This window comes from Palaemon carinicauda, chromosome 1, assembly GCF_036898095.1.
Source record: "Palaemon carinicauda isolate YSFRI2023 chromosome 1, ASM3689809v2, whole genome shotgun sequence".
Lineage (NCBI taxonomy): Eukaryota > Metazoa > Arthropoda > Malacostraca > Decapoda > Palaemonidae > Palaemon > Palaemon carinicauda.
The window spans coordinates 235,202,907-235,220,298 of NC_090725.1; the positions used below are offsets into that span (position 1 = coordinate 235,202,907).

General features: G+C 40.0%; 3 protein-coding genes across 3 annotated transcripts in view; 2 read left to right on the forward strand and 1 right to left on the reverse strand.

Moving 5' to 3' along the window:
- LOC137638479 (vascular endothelial growth factor receptor kdr-like) overlaps window positions 1–17,392 on the reverse strand; it is a 242,008-nt gene that overhangs the window by 193,167 nt on the left and 31,449 nt on the right. The window lies entirely within an intron of this gene.
- LOC137644125 (tigger transposable element-derived protein 1-like) lies at window positions 6,606–8,396 on the forward strand. The gene is made up of 2 exons (XM_068377100.1): window positions 6,606–6,958; window positions 7,142–8,396. The coding sequence occupies exons 1-2, from the start codon at window positions 6,873–6,875 to the stop codon at window positions 8,394–8,396; spliced, it is 1,341 nt and encodes a 446-aa protein (XP_068233201.1). The 5' UTR covers window positions 6,606–6,872.
- Window positions 8,620–9,276, forward strand: LOC137644133 (uncharacterized). Its single transcript, XM_068377111.1, has one exon. The coding sequence runs from the start codon at window positions 8,620–8,622 to the stop codon at window positions 9,274–9,276; it is 657 nt and encodes a 218-aa protein (XP_068233212.1).

Below are 17,392 nucleotides of genomic sequence, written 5' to 3' on the forward strand. Positions count from 1 at the left end.
CTGGCCGGGAAACGAACCCTGGTTCAGGAAAACTAGGATGAACAGTGACATATAAATGGTCACTAAGAAAGATTCAGCCTTCCCAGGGAAAAAAAACCCTCCCAAGAGGAGAGGTTTCTCAACATACTCATCAACTTCCTCGCAGAACACTTCTGTATCTTTAGAAAAGATTGCAGTTTCAAGACGGCTGCTCCGTTCTAAGAGAAGACGTAAAAGCCCGAAAAAATTTGACTCTGAATCACCATCTTTAAATAAAGTATCTTTTGTGATGGTGTCACAAGATCTAACGAAAGTAGTGACGTGTTTATCAGGATACATCTCTTTAAGTTCCTGACTTCTGGCGTCAAGGGAACCCAGATCACCGCCTATGTCGCCGAGTTGTTCTAAGGCTAGACGCTCAATAAAAAAGTTTGTGATCAAAGAGATCGGAACTAAGGCGTCCTTGATCTCGACATTCGATTCGACTAGTGTCATCACAAAGTCCGAGGTTCTCATATTCAATGTCATGCCTCATGCTAGATCTTCGACGTCGAGCGTCTTGAAAGACGTGGCGCTGAGCGTCCTGAAAGACATGGCGCCGGGCGTCCTGAAAGACGTGGCGCCGGGCGTCCTGAAAGACGAGGCGCCGAGCGGCCGGGCGTCCTGAAAGACGAGGCGCCGAGCGGCCGGGCGTCCTGAAAGACGAGGCGCCGAGCGGCCGGGCGTCCTAAAAGACGAGGCGCCGAGCGTCCTGTAAGATGTGGAGCTGATAGTCCTGTAAGACGTGGAGCCAAGCGTCCTGGAAGGTGTGGCGCCAAGCGTCCTGTAAGACGTGGCGCCGAAAGGTCAACTGAGCAAGACGTCGAATGTTCTATAAGACGTGGCGCTGAGCATCCTAGTATTAGAAGAGACTCGTCTTGTTGACAGGAAGACCCAATTCTTCTGATAGGCTCAACATTATCTGAAAATCCTTCATGAAGGTCGTAAGAATGAGCTCTGAGAAGCCAATCGTCCAGATACAGGGAGGCTCTGATGTCTCTTGAGTGCAGTATTCTGCTACATTTAGCAAAAGTTTCGTGAACATTAAAGGGGCGGAGCTGAGACTAAAAACACACTGCCCGAAACTGACACATTCTTGCCCCTTTTCTTCCTTATAAACAAACCTCAGATAAAGTTTGATTGCATAACCTGCCTCTTAGACTCCTCTCTAGATCTGGGAGAGATATCTTTTGGAGCTAAAACTAAAGGAGGTTTCCCTATAAAAGGAAATTGTAATCCTCCTTCAGAAGATGTACTGACCAAATGTCTGCTCCCTTCTTCTCCCAAGATTGCCAGAAGTTGTGTAGTCTGGCTCTACTGCCTAAGGGCAAAAGCAGTCAGACTCTGCTTCGCCCTGTGACCAGGCTGAGATGAGTCTTTTTATAGTTCATGATTTTGATGTCTCCATGGAGAACTTTGAATTTTGAACGAAGGCGTAGAGAGCAGTTACATCCAGGACCCGACAAAAGCCTCCCTCTCCCAAAAGAGAGACATTTGATGTTGCAAAGTCTGTTTGGCAGAGAGGTCTTATCGGAGTAACTAACAAAGGAGGTTTCACTAAGAAAAAGATTTCGCATCCATCCTTTAGTAATAGCACGGACCAAACGTCTGCTCATCTTCTCTCCCAGGCTCGCCAGAAGTAGTTAAGTCTGGCTCCTACTGAAGTCTGTGCGGTTAAGAGAAAAAGTATGCAGAAACTTTCCTGCTGATTAAGACACCAAAACCTCTGTCTTTGACCAACTCTTGAGGGACAAGAGAGAAAGAAAAAAGGGGTGATGCGTATCTCAATTCTGACTTCTGATTCAAAGTTATCCTACCTCATTGCCTGTATTCCTTAAGAGACTCAGCGATCCACCCAGGGGACTGTAAAAATCTCTGTGGGGCTGCCACAAGGTCCTCGACCTTAACGTGGCTAGACCTCCACACTTGCTATGCTGGCATACCTGATAAGGAAGCTGGCTTCATAGTTCCATATGCCTCATTTACCTGCATTCCTTGAGAGACTCAGTGATCTACCCAGGGGGCTGTAAAAGTCTCTGTGGGGCTGCCACAAGGTCCTCGACCTTAACGTGGCTAGACCTTCACCCTATATGACATATCGGTTTTTGACTTAATAGTTTATATAGGACATCTGTTTTGACGTCACTGTTTAAAGAATGATTCATTGTTAAGTTATTCTCATCATTTATTTATCTCCTTGTTTCCTTCCTCACTGGGCTATTTTTTCCCTATTGGAACCCTTGGGCTTATAGCATCTTGCTTTCCCAACTAGGGTTGTAGCTTGGCTAGAAATAATAATAATAATAATAATAATCTTGTACCAGATACAAAATCTAGAGGCCAGTTTATTCAGAGGAAAAAAGAAAACTGCCTTTCCTCGGTCCTTCTGAGACTCCATCCAGTCTCTCATCATCCTTAAAGCTCCATTGATGACCACGTGTAAATTCAGTGGAGCAACAGGCACAAAATAAATTGAAAACTCATCATCAAAAACTTTCATGAGTTTCTTAATAAACTGAAGGACGAAAGAAATTAGGATCTTCTTCTGATAATCTCAAATAATTCAACAGGAGAAAAGAGATTACCAATGTCTTCCTCTGGCAAAGATCTTGTAAGACGAGGCACCGAGCGTCCTGAAAGACGAGGCGGCGAGCGTCCTGAAAGACGAGGCGGCGAGCGTCCTGAAAGACGAAGAGGCTAGCGTCCTGAAAGACGGGGCGGCGAGCGTCCTGAAAGACGAGGCGGCGAGCGTCCTGAAAGACGAAGCAGAGCGTCCTGAAAGACGAAGCAGAGCGTCCTGAAAGACGAGGCACCGAGCGTCCTGAAAGACGAGGCAGCTGGCGTCCTGAAAGACGAGGTGCCGAGTGTCCTGAAAGACGAGGCGGCTAGTGTCTTGTAAGACGTAGCGCCGAGCGTCCTGAAAGGCAAGGCGCCTAGCATCCTTTAAGACGTAGCGCTGAGCGTCCTGAAAGACTTAGCGCCGAGCGTTAAAGCAAAATTATCTACATTACGCCCCTTGGCGCGTTCGGTTTAATGACTTCCGATCAGAGGGTTCTCATGGCCGACTGGCGCTCTGGGAGAAAAACCGTGTCTATTTAGGTTCGTAAGTATTGCTATTATCAGCGAATATCTATGACTTATAGTATTGCTATTATCAGCAAATGAGATGCAATGCAAGACTCTAACAGCAATGTTAGTAGCTTGACGTCCAACGCTCTTTGACTTTCCCATGACAAGGGGGAGCGTTCTGGGAACGTCAACAGGGACGCACGAGAGGACGGTGCTCGGGAGCTAACGCCTCTCGTTTCCTTTCGCCGATCGACATTCCTTCTCCCAGGGGTTGGGGAGCTTGGAAGAGGTCTAAGGCTAGGATAACGACGTCCACTGTGTGAATAAATTCATTGCTCTAATATAGCATTGAAACTTGCGCTTTTAAACTCTTACACAAAAGACCATAATTAGTCCTGCCCATTGTGAGACATCTTACTCTCTGCCAAGGGCTTGAATGAGAATGCAATATCGTCTCTAGTTCTTGCTATATAAATTGTAACAAAATATTTTTTATAAAATATTAAACTGATATTTTCATGTACAATGATATTTTCATAATAAAATAAACCTTCAAACATACTTACCCCGTGGTTATATAAAGACAACCACCGAGTAAGTCTTGTGTTTAAAATAAATGTTAAACACACTTACCTGGTCGTCATATATAACCACCGGTAAAATTAAATGTTATAAATACTTACCCGGTAGTTAAATACAACCACCGGGAAAGCTATATGTTATATGATTAAAACGAACACATAGGCTATAGGAATAACATTTAAATATATGTAATCAACCCTTAATTCTTAAGGGTTCTCAAAAATAGTGATTTGTTATGATTAAAAAGAACAGATATAGCAATAACGTATATATATATATATATATATATATATATATATATATATATATGTGTGTGTGTGTGTGTGTGTGTGTGTGTGTGTGTGTAAACAACCCTTAATTCTTAAGGGTTCCCAAGAATAGTGAATTGCTACACTTTACAATTGGAACATATATATGAATATACGACTAATACAAGAATTCCCAATATTGAAAATAAAATAAACGATACCAAGACATGTTGGGACTGCATCGATTGTCACGAGAACAACGCAGCGTAAAATTAAATACGCTAGTTCTATTTAATCTTTGTAAATAGATCGATGATTTAAGGAATGAATACTAAAACGACAAATATTTTCTTAAAATTTTTCACATTAAAAGTTAAAAACTTATTGTAAGATAGAATTCCTTTTCATTCTTTACAAGAAAAAAACAAATAGAATTTTGCAAGTCATACTACGTATGTACTATGTAGATTACGTCACACGACTGTGACGTCATAGAGTTGGCGGAACGTATCTCCGCCATCATGTTTTAAAAAGTAGGTTCGTTAGTTTTACAGTAGGGGGAAAAAACTCCCAATCCTACCTCTTTAAATATACGAACAAAATTAAAACACTAACACTCAGTAAAAATAAAACCCACCCAGCGAAGGCTTAAAGTAAATTGTACATCACCAAGATAACTGTAATATACAGGTTACGGGGAGTGAAAAATCCAACGATGTCAAAGAAAATATGAGGGAACAGGGGATGGTTCCTAGGTACCTCGCTAGGGTGCGCAGGTGGTACACCTGGCTATCCAATCGGCGATTGACGCGAGTTTTGAATTTTCTGCCGTGATGTCAGAGACTAAAGCTATATCTATAACTACCAGGTAAGTCTTGTGTTTAAAAAAAATAATTAAAGTAACATTAAGTGTACATAAGAAACAAAATAATTAAAGTGACATTAAGTGTACATAAGAAACAAAATAATTAAAGTGACATTAAGTGTACATGGGAAACAAAATAATTATAGAGTTTGCTAGATTGTTTATAAGTAGATCAAGGACAGTGGCTCCTCAACATGCAAATCTCAGCATTGATAATGTTTCTTTGACTCAATATGACTTATAATTTCGGTGCGATTCTCGACAGCAAATTTACTTTTGAGAAACACATTAGATCTGTGTCTTCTTCAATTGCACAAAAAAATGGCTTATTGAGAAAGTCTTATAAGATTTTCGGTGATTAATCTATTCTGAAGAAGTGTTTTAATTCTTTCATTCTACCTTGTTTCCAGTATAGTTCTCCTGTCTGGTCTTCAGCTGCTGATTCTCATCTTAATTTGTTGGACAGAAACTTACGGTCTATTAAATTTCTTATTCCTGATCTAAATATTAATCTCGGCACCGTCATTCAATTAGTTCGTTACCTGCATGTTGCACAAGATTCTTCATAATTTTGATATTCCTTTACATTTAGATCCCAGACAGTTCCACCCTGTTCGTAATACTAGGCATGCATTTAATTCTGATAGCTAGGCCTTCTCCATCATGAGGCTCAATACTACACAGTAAACTAGAAGTTTTATTCCAGCTGTGATCAAGTTGTGGAATGATCTTCCTAATCGGGTAGTTGAATCGGTAGAGCTTCAAAAGTTCAAAGTTGCAGGAAATGTTATGATGAAAAGGCTGGCTTAAGTCTTTTTTATATTTTATTTATGACATATCTGTTTTGATGTTGTTACTGTTTTTAAAATATTCTATTATTTTTTTTTCATATCGTTCATTTATTTCCTTATTTCCTCTCCTCGCTGGGAGCCCTTGGGCTTATAGCGTCTTGCATTTCCAACAAGGGTTGTAGCTTAGATAGTAATAATAAATAATAATAAATAAATAATATTAATAATAATAATAATAATAATAATAATAATAATAATAAATAATAAATAAATAAATAAATAAATAATAAAAATAATAATAATAATAATAATAATAATAATAAAAATAATAGTATACAGTATATGGAAAAGCAAGTTAGTTGGATGTAAAGTACCCCTAGGAGACGCATGATCCAAAGGAGACGCATTTGCGCAAAAAAAACGATAGCGGCAAAAATATAAATGATAATTGATTTCCAAAACCAGCAATATGTAGCCCTTTACGGTGTCTACAAACCCACAAACAATCACAGTAATATGTTTAAAACTGTAGACGTGATGACACCATCATTGCGCAAATGTCAAATTTTGCATGTTTTCTTAGCGAAAGCTAAGGAATTGTCATTTTACATTTCTGTGTATATAAGCCAGTCTATTTACATATATTCATTTCTATCTATTTCAGGGGACTAGTGGAGGTTTGAGAAAGCTGTTTTGAAGAAAAAAAAGTCAATGAACAACCATGGCCTAAAAAAAACAAATGGAAACCCAAATGCGTCTCCTTTGGAGAGCCTAAATTGGCATCACCCAAAGCAGGCGCATAATTTCAAAATTCTCGTAGAGTTAAAAATTACCATGCAAGAAACTAAAAGAACCTCGCACTAATATCCCCTGCAGTTAGGGGCTATAATTCCTTACAGAAGAGGAATGACGGGCTGACAAAGTCGGAGTCAAAATAACCAAAAGAGACGCACGCGCGAAACACCAAAGGAGACGCTCGTTACCCTGAGGAGACGTGCGTCTGCATTAAGGGTTGCGTGGGTGCGTCTCTTTTGGATATTGCCTTTAAAAGGTCAAAAACTTCATAATCTCTTCATTTTTACAGATATAGAACATTAATTATTAAGAACAGTGTCATATAAGTGCTTTAGATCATAAGAACAGTGATATAAATATAAGATAAATATAAGATAAATATAAGATAATATGATAGTGTTATAGATATTCGAACATAGGCTAGTGTTTTAGAATTAAGACAATCGTATTTCAGACTATAATTTATAAGCTATAGCCTAGCCTTAGTGTGTTAAAGATCTCAAAATGGCAACCCAAAAACCATCTCGTCTGAAAGCAAGAGACAACTATTCTGAGGAAGATATAAAGAAAGCCTTGGAGGATATTGAAGAGTAAGTAGCCTATCCTTTGAAAGATCTCTCAAAATCATGATATATATATTGTCGTATACTAATATGCCTAATAATGACAATGATAATAATAATAATTATAATAATAATAGCCTAATAATGATATTAATAGCCTATGAAAATATTAACAAAAATTATATGCAATATGACTGCTTGTTTTTCCAGGCTTGGTCTATCTATGAGGGCAGCTGGCCGGAAGTATGGGATTCCAGAGTCTACTTTGCGGCATAAACGGTCAGGATATCATCCGATCAGCAAGAAGATGGGCCCTAAGATGGTGCTGACAGATGCCGAAGAGGAGGTGTTGGTGGCCTATATAAAAGGGTCAATACGTCGGGCAAATCCTGTGACCAAGAAAAATATAATTGATGCAGTCTCCACTATCTTACGTACTGAGCGGGAGGAAGGCATCGAACGGGCTACTCCACCAAGCTTTACAGATAAGCCGAAGAAGAAGTGGTGGCAGCTGTTCAGACAAAGGCATCCTACAGTTACTTACAGAACCCCGGAGACTCTGACAACATCAAGAAAAAATATAAGTAAACAAGTAATTCTACAGTGGTTTGCCGACACACAGTCTTTCTTTGTCGAGGAGGGTATGATGGAGGCACTACATGACCCTAGCAGGAACTTTAACATTGATGAGTCTGGGTTCTCTCTCTCCCCAAAGCAAGGGAGGGTGCTTGCAATTAAGGGAGAGAAGCACGTTTTCGAAGAGAGCAGTGCACAACATAAAACCAACATCACTGTTCTGGCTAATGTGTGCGCTGACGGACGTATTCCTCCTCCAATGATAATCTATCCAAGGAAAAGGATAAGTGCTCATATGGGTGAGAATTTCCCTGAAGGTTATGATTGCTGCGTGGGAAAGAGTGAGAAGGGTTACATCACCTTTGAGACACTATACGAGTACCTCTGTAATAGCTTCAACGATTGGCTCAACGACAACAACGTACAACGCCCTATAATAATCTGGACTGATTGGCATGAGACAAGAAATAACTATTATCTTGCCAAACAGCTGCAACTTCTGAATATAGTTCTGTATGGTCTCCCTCCAAACACCACTCACATGATGCAGCCACTGGATGTGAGTGTGTTTGGACCATTGAAGAAGAGCTGGTCTCGAGGGGCCAAGGAATTTGAGCACCAGAATCCAGACAGTATGATTACACAGGTGAACTTTGCAAAAGTATTTTTGCCAATTTACTACAACTGTGTCTCTGCTGATAATATCAAGGCAGGATTCAAGAAGTGTGGCCTTTGCCCTTTTGACCAAGATGCTCCAGATTACTCAAAGATTGAGAGTGCCTCATCACAGCGAGAGGACCCTTCAACCATTTTTGAAGGGATTGATTGTGGTGAGTGTTCTTTTATTGTACAGCCTAAATTATATTTTAATTCCAATTACGACATCTAAGCTAACCAACTTATCATTAAGCAAATTTATATAACACTTTCATGAACTGCATATTAATGAATCTATTATGATTTCATAACATGACGCTATCCATTATTAATCATACTGTGTTTTTCTAATTACAACAGGAGGACGGGTAGAGCAATCTTGCCAGACTCAGTACGCAGCCACCACCAACAGGGGAACCCAATACTCTGCTGCAGATTTCGAAAAGATCTGCGTAATGTTCCTGCAGGAGAGAGGTTACGGTATCCAGCAACCAGAGGAGAGGGAATACATTCTCCAAAACGTTGCATCAAAGATGATGTCCCATGATGATTTGATTGTGGACTACCATCCAAGGACCTCTGGCCGTGGACTTGTCCCTGTCACGCATATGGGTACAGAACCTAAGAATATATCAAGACCATCATCTGCAGGCTGCATCATCTCAACACCCTCACCTTTAAACCTCACTCCAAGGCAGTCACCTGTTCCTACTCCTTCTACAAGCACAAGAAGATCTGGAGTGAGCCCAGCTTTCAGAACTTTCAATTTTTATCCCAAGCGAAGGGAAGGAAAGGGACCAAAGATTGTAAAAGATGATATGGACAGGTCTTACGCAATATCAGCCACCACAGTTGTAAGTGAGCTGAAGAGGAAAGAGGAAGCAAAGGATGCCTTGGAAGCAAAGAAGCGTGCTCGGGGAACAGACAGAACGAGAGGAGCAGCAGGTCCTTCCAAGAAAAAAAGAGCTCCTGCAAAGAAAACTGCAGCTCCTGCTGAGCAAGAAGATTCTTTGGACACAGAAGAAGAGCTTGTTACATTGTTTCACGAGTCTGATGAAGACGTCGACATGGAACCCACCCCAGAACTGTGTATCAAGGTTGGTTTAGGCTAATTTGATTCAATCAACAAAATCCCTGTCTAGTCTTGTTTCTGAATATATGTCACAAAGAGGCCAATTAGGCTGTATCTTCTTTGATAGCATAAGTATGATATATAACCCAGGCATTTGGCTTAACCTACATAACAAAATATTTTTCTTCAATGTACTTTCAGCTCCCATTGGAAGTTCCACAAATTGGGTCCTGGGTAGGGGTCAAGGTCTACAAGCAGACAACCAGTTCGAAAGGCAGGCCACATCAGTCCTTCGAAATTCACATTGGAATTGTAAGTAAACTGATAGCTTAGACTATCCTTATTCCCTTACATTGTATACAAGGTGATTACCTGAGTCTATATTGAAACTACTGGTAGAGTATAAGCTCATTGTATAGCCTAGTCTGATTCCTGTCAGGTAGCTAGCCTAGCCAAGCCTAAACCAAAAAAATTCTTTTCATCATTTCAGGTGCAAGACATTAAAGAGGAAGGACTCAAAATATCTTTCCTGACTGAGGCCTCTCTTGATTTTTATGTACATAAAGCAGTGGAGGACATTTCTTTCCCTGTTTATGCCGACGAGGTGGCCGTCCTTGAGAACCCTATTTCCCACACAAGAAATAGGAAATTCGGGTACCTCTTCAAAGGGAATGTTAAGACTGCAGTCCTGTCCATTTTAAACCAGAAAAATAGTCCTGACAAGCCATGTTTTAGATTGTAAGATAGGTTTAAGAAAGGTTGGTCAATTCTGTATAGGCTATAGCCTGAATGTTCATAATTGTACATAAAATTATATATTTTTTTATATTTGTCTGTAGTCTAGGGCCTGCTTAGGCTTTAATTGCTCAATTCAAAGTTAAATTGTTATATACTTCAGTTATATATTTCATATTAACCTTCAAAATGCTCAAGTAACGTCAGAACAAAATTTCTCAATTTTACTCTTAAAGGTTATTTCAATTTTATAGCATATTTGTTTCTTGAAATTTAATTTTGATTCTAAATAATGTTTATACACATTAGCTAAGATGTTAATAAAGGTGTTAAAAAAGAATATTAAGCCATAGTTCAAGAGGATGTTCCTCAAAATTCAATTTTCATTGTAAATTTCATAAAAAATTTAAAAAGGTCAAAATTTTTTTTTTTTTTAAATAACTTCAATGTTTTTCGTGATTTACATAATTAGTAAAAGCTGATGTTTAATTCTGTGTGTTTAATTAATTCATCCTTCTATTTTAAGGCCGCGAAAATTAAACCAAAATATAGTGCGTCTCCAATGGAGATGGTGCGTCTCTTCAGGGTAAGTGGAATAATGGAGACGCACTGACTTTGGAAGACAATATACAGAAAACTATTAAAGAAAATGACAATCTGATTGCAGCATAAGAAAGACCATCCTTTTCCACCTATATTGCAATAGAACACCAAAAGAAATATACAAAACCTAGCGCGTAGTGAGTAGGGAAAGAACAAAAAGTAGCGAAAATGCGTCTGCATTGGGTACTTTACCTACTAATAATAAGAACGGCTACACCTGAATGTTCTTTGGCTGAAGCAGAAGTAAATGCAGATATATCTTGGAGGAAAAAAAATTTAAATGTGTCTGTAAATGAATTTAATGAGAAAATGCAAAGACCATATACAGATAAAATGGATGAGGTGCAAATGCAGATAATATACAGAAGTAATTGCGTATTCAAAAATGAAGTAAAACAGAAGATGGCCAGTTACAAAATACAGTGGGAAGAAACTGAAATGGAATTTAACAAAGAATCAAATAAGATTTTACACCTAAGTAAATAGAAATGTTGAATAAATAAATCTCTGAAAGAAAGATGCAAATAGAGAGATGATGCTGGATGTGATTGCAATCAGATGTAGCTGTTCTGAGTATTTATTTTAAGGGTCTCTTGATTGTGGAAAATAAATGCAAGGCTCGCTAATGCAAGACTTTTGTTTTCTTTAAGACTAAGAATCTTTGTAACTGTAACGGTTGAGGATATATAAAAACATTTAAGAGATTGAAGAAAGAAAATTTCCGGTTGGTGATGTAGTTATAAGTACAGTGAGATTGAGTAGCTGAGGAGGGTTGTAAGATACATCTTAACAGGAGATAGATGTTGTCGCAAGATAGCTGTTAGGTACTAACAGAAAGGTGAGGTGAATGAAAGTGTCTTTATTCAACAAGATTACGAACTTATATACAAACGGTTGAGGGCAACAATTTCACAAAAATTACAACAACGTGAAACATGCAATGACAAGCTTAAACAAGTTTTTCTATTATCAATGTGAAGAGAGCAAAAGGCAAAAAAGCAATTGCATTACAGTGTATGAGCATGTATGAAACATATGTGGTGCATGGCTCCAGCCTTAAAAAAGACAGACGTGAAATAGGGTGCTCGACCTTAGAGAGGCGAACGGTAGGTAGGTCATCTTGCAGGAGATACGCAGGTTTTAGGCGATCAACGGAGACCCAGTCTTCTTTTCCATGAATATTGATTAAGCATGCCTTCGGTTTGTGACGGATAACAAGGAATGTCCGCACAAAGAAATGTGCTGCGGTGTTTAAATCTTTTGATATGTGTTGCTTTGCTGAGGGCTTGTATGTCGATTGGCAGGGAGTAAATTTACCAACAATGTAACATAGATGCTCAAGATTGTTGGAGACATACAGGGCATCCTTAGAAGTGGTCCTTATTCTCAGGAGGATCCAGGGAAGCTCAGTCAACCAGGTTGGAGTCATCAAAGCTGGGAATAAAAGCTGCTTTGAGGGTGCATTGAAAATTTTAAACTATTCCAATGGCTGCAGGGTTGTAGGTGGTTGTGTAATATAGGGTGATGGCAAGGAGATTCGCTATTGATGTCCACAATTGAGAGGGGATAATGATACCCCTGTCAGAAGCAATATGCTCAGGGATACCAAATCTCACTAACCAACCTGAGAGTAAAGCAAATGTACACAAGGTTGACATTACAGGTTGCATGGGGATGTCTTCAGCCAACGAGTGGAGAGCTTGGTGACGGTAGACAGGTAACGGTGTCCTTGTGATGCGGGTACTTTTGAAGTTTGGCATGAAGTACAAACACAAACCCAATCCTTAGCATCCTTTGTAATTCCGTACCAAATGAACTTTGACCTCCCTAAACTGTGCAGTAAACCGGTGCAAGGGATGTGAGAGGCCATGGATGAAATCAAACACCTGTCGGGGCATGGGGCCTGGTATCCATGGCCTACCAGTACTGACATCACAGAGGAGGGTGGCGTTGGAATCGTCGAGGGTAATGTCTTCCCAACAGAGAGATGTGCAAGATGTAGTGTATGCTTGTTACTCAAGATCTTTTCATTTGGCTTCTGCCACGGTATTGTAATCCAATCCCAGGTGGATGGCGACCAACGTGTTTTTCGACAGGCATCAGAAACAGGATTCATTTTACCAGAGATGTGTCGAAGGGTGTAGTTGTATTCAGCCACGACGTTGAGATGTTGTTGACAGGCAGACCAGGTGTTGAACTGTCAAGTGAAGGCGTGCCGGAGGTATGTGGTCCGTGCGAATTACAAAAGACGTACTTTCTAAGAAGTGGAGAAAGTGACGGACAGCCAAATGCACCGCTAGCAATTTGCAGTTGAAGATAGAGTAGTTGGATTCCACCTTGGACAGTTTTCTACAAACGAAGGCCAATGAGTGGGGCGAGCCGTTCGACAACTTGCTCAAGTGCAGCACCAATAGCAACATCGCTGATATCAGTAGAAAGAAAGAGATGGGCATGTGGCATGGGAAAATTGAGAGCAGCAGCAGTTGATAAGGCCTTCTTTGGATTGCAGAAGGCCGCTTCCTAAAAGAAAACTCACCTCAGATCTTTTAGCTTGATCTTGAGGGAGGCGTAAAGGGGGCGCAAGTGGTGGAGATGGCTGGCAAGAACTGGTGATAATAGTTTATCATACCCAAGAATTCTTGCAGTAATATGACAGTTCTGAACAGCTAGTACCTTCTCAGGGAGGGGGTGGACGCCTTTAGGAGTGATATGGTGCCCTAAGAACAAAACTTCATCAGTGCTAAATGTACACTTGTTGTACCAGACTACAAGGTCGTTCTGCTGTAGGCAGTCAAGAACGATGCGTAGGTGATGGAGGTGTTCCTTTATGGAGGAAGAAAACACAAGTGTCATCCATGTAACATACACAGAAGGGGAGGTCCCCTAAGATGCCATCCATGAGGCGTTAAAAAGTAGCCCCAGCATTAAGAAAGCTAAAACAGGAGTAGGTGATAGTGTATGTACCGAAGGGGGTGGTGATGGCGGTCTTGGGGATGTCTTCTGGGTTAATGGGCTTCTAATCATACCCCTTTAATAGATTGAGAGTGGAGGACACCTTTACTTTGAGCAAGTAGGAGATAACATTGGGATGTTGGAAATGGGGTCGTGATCCAGTATTGTCAGCATGTTCAGATGCCTGCAATCCTCACAAGGGCGCAAGGAGCAAGCCTTCTTCAGGATGATGGCTCATTTCTACCATTTTGGCAAAGGTTCATTTAGTGGCTGCCAAACGGGGTCAAACACCCGAATCTGGCAAACACTGGGGTCACCGTTGTCTTAATATGGTGATAAATACCATCCTTGGCGGGAACCGTGGGCGTTTGGTGGAGTTCTAAATGGAAAACGTCCGAGTATGACATAGGGAGGGTGGCGTAGGCATCCATGGGTGCACTGATGTGGAGTGCAAGGTTGTAGGGGGCGGATTGAAGAGGTGTTGACTAGTATGAGTCTGCCTTGACTAAACTTCAATGTTCCACATCAACCACGAGGTGAAAATATATCCGCACTGAGTAATGACAATGCTACGTTGGTAACAAGGAAGTTCCAATGATATTTGGTGTTCCCAAAAGAGGGTGTCTCGTATCCATGGGTAGGGATCTCAGACCAGTTAGCAGCTAGCAGGCGGACGTCAGCAGGCTCAGAATGACTATGTCGTGTCCTGGAGAGTGACGTTGGTAGAAGGGAACTGCAAGCACCAGTGTTAACCAAAAATCGCACACCCGTACCTGCATCATGTAAAAAGAAAAGATTAATGACAGGGGAGGCCACTGCCACAAGCAATGACTTACTGTACTTACAAGTATTTTGGCCACTGACAACCATCTGCATATCTCTTCACAGCAGTACTAAATCTGGAGTGGTAGTTAGCAGAACTGCAACTGATGACCGTCATTAGGTGGCTGTAGAGGTCATTGGTTAAAGCGTGAGCGAGGACTGGCATATATGGGTGGTGGGCATCTTTGTCACCGCTCAGACATATCATGAGGCGGAGTCCGTTTCTTATCACATTCATGTCAGCTTCGTCAGTCTTGAATAGTTGTCCTCTTCATAAGAAGTAGAGGCATTGATGGAGATCTTGAAGGTGGTGAAGTGGCTGTCTATGGATGTCGAATTTGGTCACCAGGTTCTTCATAGGCAAGGTTTCAACATCGGGGATGGCGGTGCTTTGTGCCCAAAGGGCACAAAGTAGGTTCATTTCCTGAGAAAAGCCATCTGCGGCACGTTGCACGCGAGCAATACTAGTCATTTCCCGGAGGGCAAGTGAACCATTTGGCCCCCAAACAGCTGTTGAGAGAGCTGAGTACTGCTCCCGGAGGTGTACTTCAAGGGGTCATACCCTTTATGCAAAACTAAACTTGAGCATGCTAGAACCAGGCGAACGCTTCTTTGCTGTTGAAGGGCAGCAGTTTCATCGAGGCAGCATTGGTCGAAGAGTCAGGGTTGGTGAGCGGCATCATACAAAGAGTAAGGTGCAGCGGTGGGCAAAAAGGCAGTGGGGAGCTAGTCACTTTTTGGTTACCAATTGTTGCAAGGTGGCTGTTAGGTACTAACAGGAAGGCGAGGTGAATGTAAGTGACTTTATTCAACAAGATAACAAGCTTATATACAAACAGTTGAATGCAACAATTGCAAAAAAATTCCTAACAATGTGAAAGATGCAATGACACGCTTAAACAGATTTTTTCAACTATCGGTGCTAGAGAGAGCGAGAGATAAAAAAAAAAAACAGAAGCATTAGAGTGTATGAGCATGTGCAAAACATGTGCGGTATGATGTCAAAGGAAAGGGTGATAAGAATAATTGTTCCACTCATAAAGGTAAAGGAGACGAACTACACTATTCAAGTACCATAGGTGCAATCAGTCATTACTGTACACAATACCTTGGATTTTTTCTTCCCTCAATGCGAGAACATCCACTTTCTCTCTTATATTAAATCATTTTTATAGTCCAGGAATATGGCTTGCAGGTAACTGGCTTTGGGTATTGATATCATGTATCAGATAGCGCTGTACAAAACATTTTAAGGAAGTGTAGTCTTCTCATATTTATGTGTACTGATGGAGCATTTATCGTAAAAAAATATGGTGTTGCATAGGAAAAGCGTTCATGTGGGAAATGAGAAGAGAAATTCTGAAGACTTTTGTGCAGAATATTGAAGAGATTATGGGATGGAAGCATTGGATGATAATATGATTTGTGGACAAACTAAAGAAAAGATATATCAAGTTTTATCGAATACCTAAAACTTGTTTATACCACGCTTTTCCATACAATGTGATATCTCCAATGAAGGTTTGAGGATACTCTTATAAATGAATGCAGAGTGCAATGCAGGAAAAAATAAGAGAGTACTAAGATATGATATTTTGATAAAACATTCAAGAGTTTTTACAAATGAAGGGCTTATTGGTAGAATGTAAGTTTGCTGATTCATAGAGTAGCATATAAGTTACAAAGAACTTAAACTGTAATGAAGGTGAGGGAGAAAATAGGAAAGTAGAAAAGATGCCATTATTCAATGTCCCCACAAAACTTTCTTAGCTTTCCGGATGTAATAGAAGCAGCAAGATTATAGACACGTAGACACCTGAGAGCTTTATTGTCATCAAATGGGTTGAGTTTAGGAGTTGACTAATTCAGGTTCAGCTGGATACAGGAGTTCCTTGAACACCTCGCTCCGAAGAGGTTCAGATGCCAGATGTGGTTGGCGGGGATAAACAATAGAACTCGCCGGGCAGAATAAGTGTAGCTGAGTGCACTTATTCAGAGCAAGGAGTATCAGGCATTCCTGTGTCCAACTGTACATAATTCAAGACCATTGCACTAAGAGGAATTAAGTCAACAACAGTAGGCCATCCTCATTAACCCCTATTTCTATATTTCAAAAAAAAAATCCAGATAACTCTTTAGATATTTGGGGCGGGGGCAAATAATCGAACCACTTCCAGATAAGCTTATTTGATGAAGTTTATTACATTTATCTTAAAGATGAAGAAAACTCATGAAATCAAGTATTGTGATTGCCAAATATCAGTAATAAAGAAAAACACTTCCATAGAAGCAGCCAATACCAAATTCCTTGAGCATGACGCAATAGCAATTCGCCTAATTCTCTTTCACGCCAAGCAATAATTGAGGAGAATGGGTATTTAATTGCCCGGAAATATGGAACTGAGTCGCCACAATAATATCTAGCTATTCGAATTCATTCTCTGTATTCCCCTCCCTTTTTCTTTTACCTTTCCCAGTGAAAAGATTTTGTCCACATTTTTTTACAGGATGAAAATTTGCAAAGTAACTGTAGACCTAATCTTATCAACTAATGTTATATTGCCACTTTCTGGAAGGCAGATAGAGAAAGAGAAACACTAAGCTCTTCAAATAAGTTAACAAAGGAAGCCCAACATCCTCTTCGGGAATTTTACTCTGGATAACGAAATCGCCGAATAGAAGAGAATTTCAAATTATAACTATGTAGAAATAAACTCGAAAATAGACCGAGATAAAAAAAACTATCGTAAAAAATTGAAAACAAATAAATTATATTGTATAGTGTTGAGTTATCAAAAGTAAGACCACTATGAACACAAGTAGAAAATGTAGAATTAAAAGGAAAAATCCTGATCACAAGAAGAAACTTATGATTTCGTCTGACAATTTTGTGCTAAATGAATAATGATTATATTTTAAGATTGCGATATTCTATTTTGTAAGAATCTGAGAAATTCTAATAAAACCAAAAAGCTGAAATATAAGAAAAAAACACACTGATCATTGTTATTCACCCTGAGAACTAAATTTCGTGTGCAAATAAA

Excerpts from the sequence above, each read along its gene's own strand:
- LOC137644125 (XM_068377100.1), top strand. The coding sequence starts at position 6,873 with ATGGCAACCCAAAAACCATCTCGTCTGAAAGCAAGAGACAACTATTCT. Across the intron at positions 6,959-7,141 it reads GCCTTGGAGGATATTGAAGA|GCTTGGTCTATCTATGAGGG; the intron begins GTAAGTAGCCTA and ends TTGTTTTTCCAG.
- LOC137644133 (XM_068377111.1), top strand. The coding sequence starts at position 8,620 with ATGTTCCTGCAGGAGAGAGGTTACGGTATCCAGCAACCAGAGGAGAGG.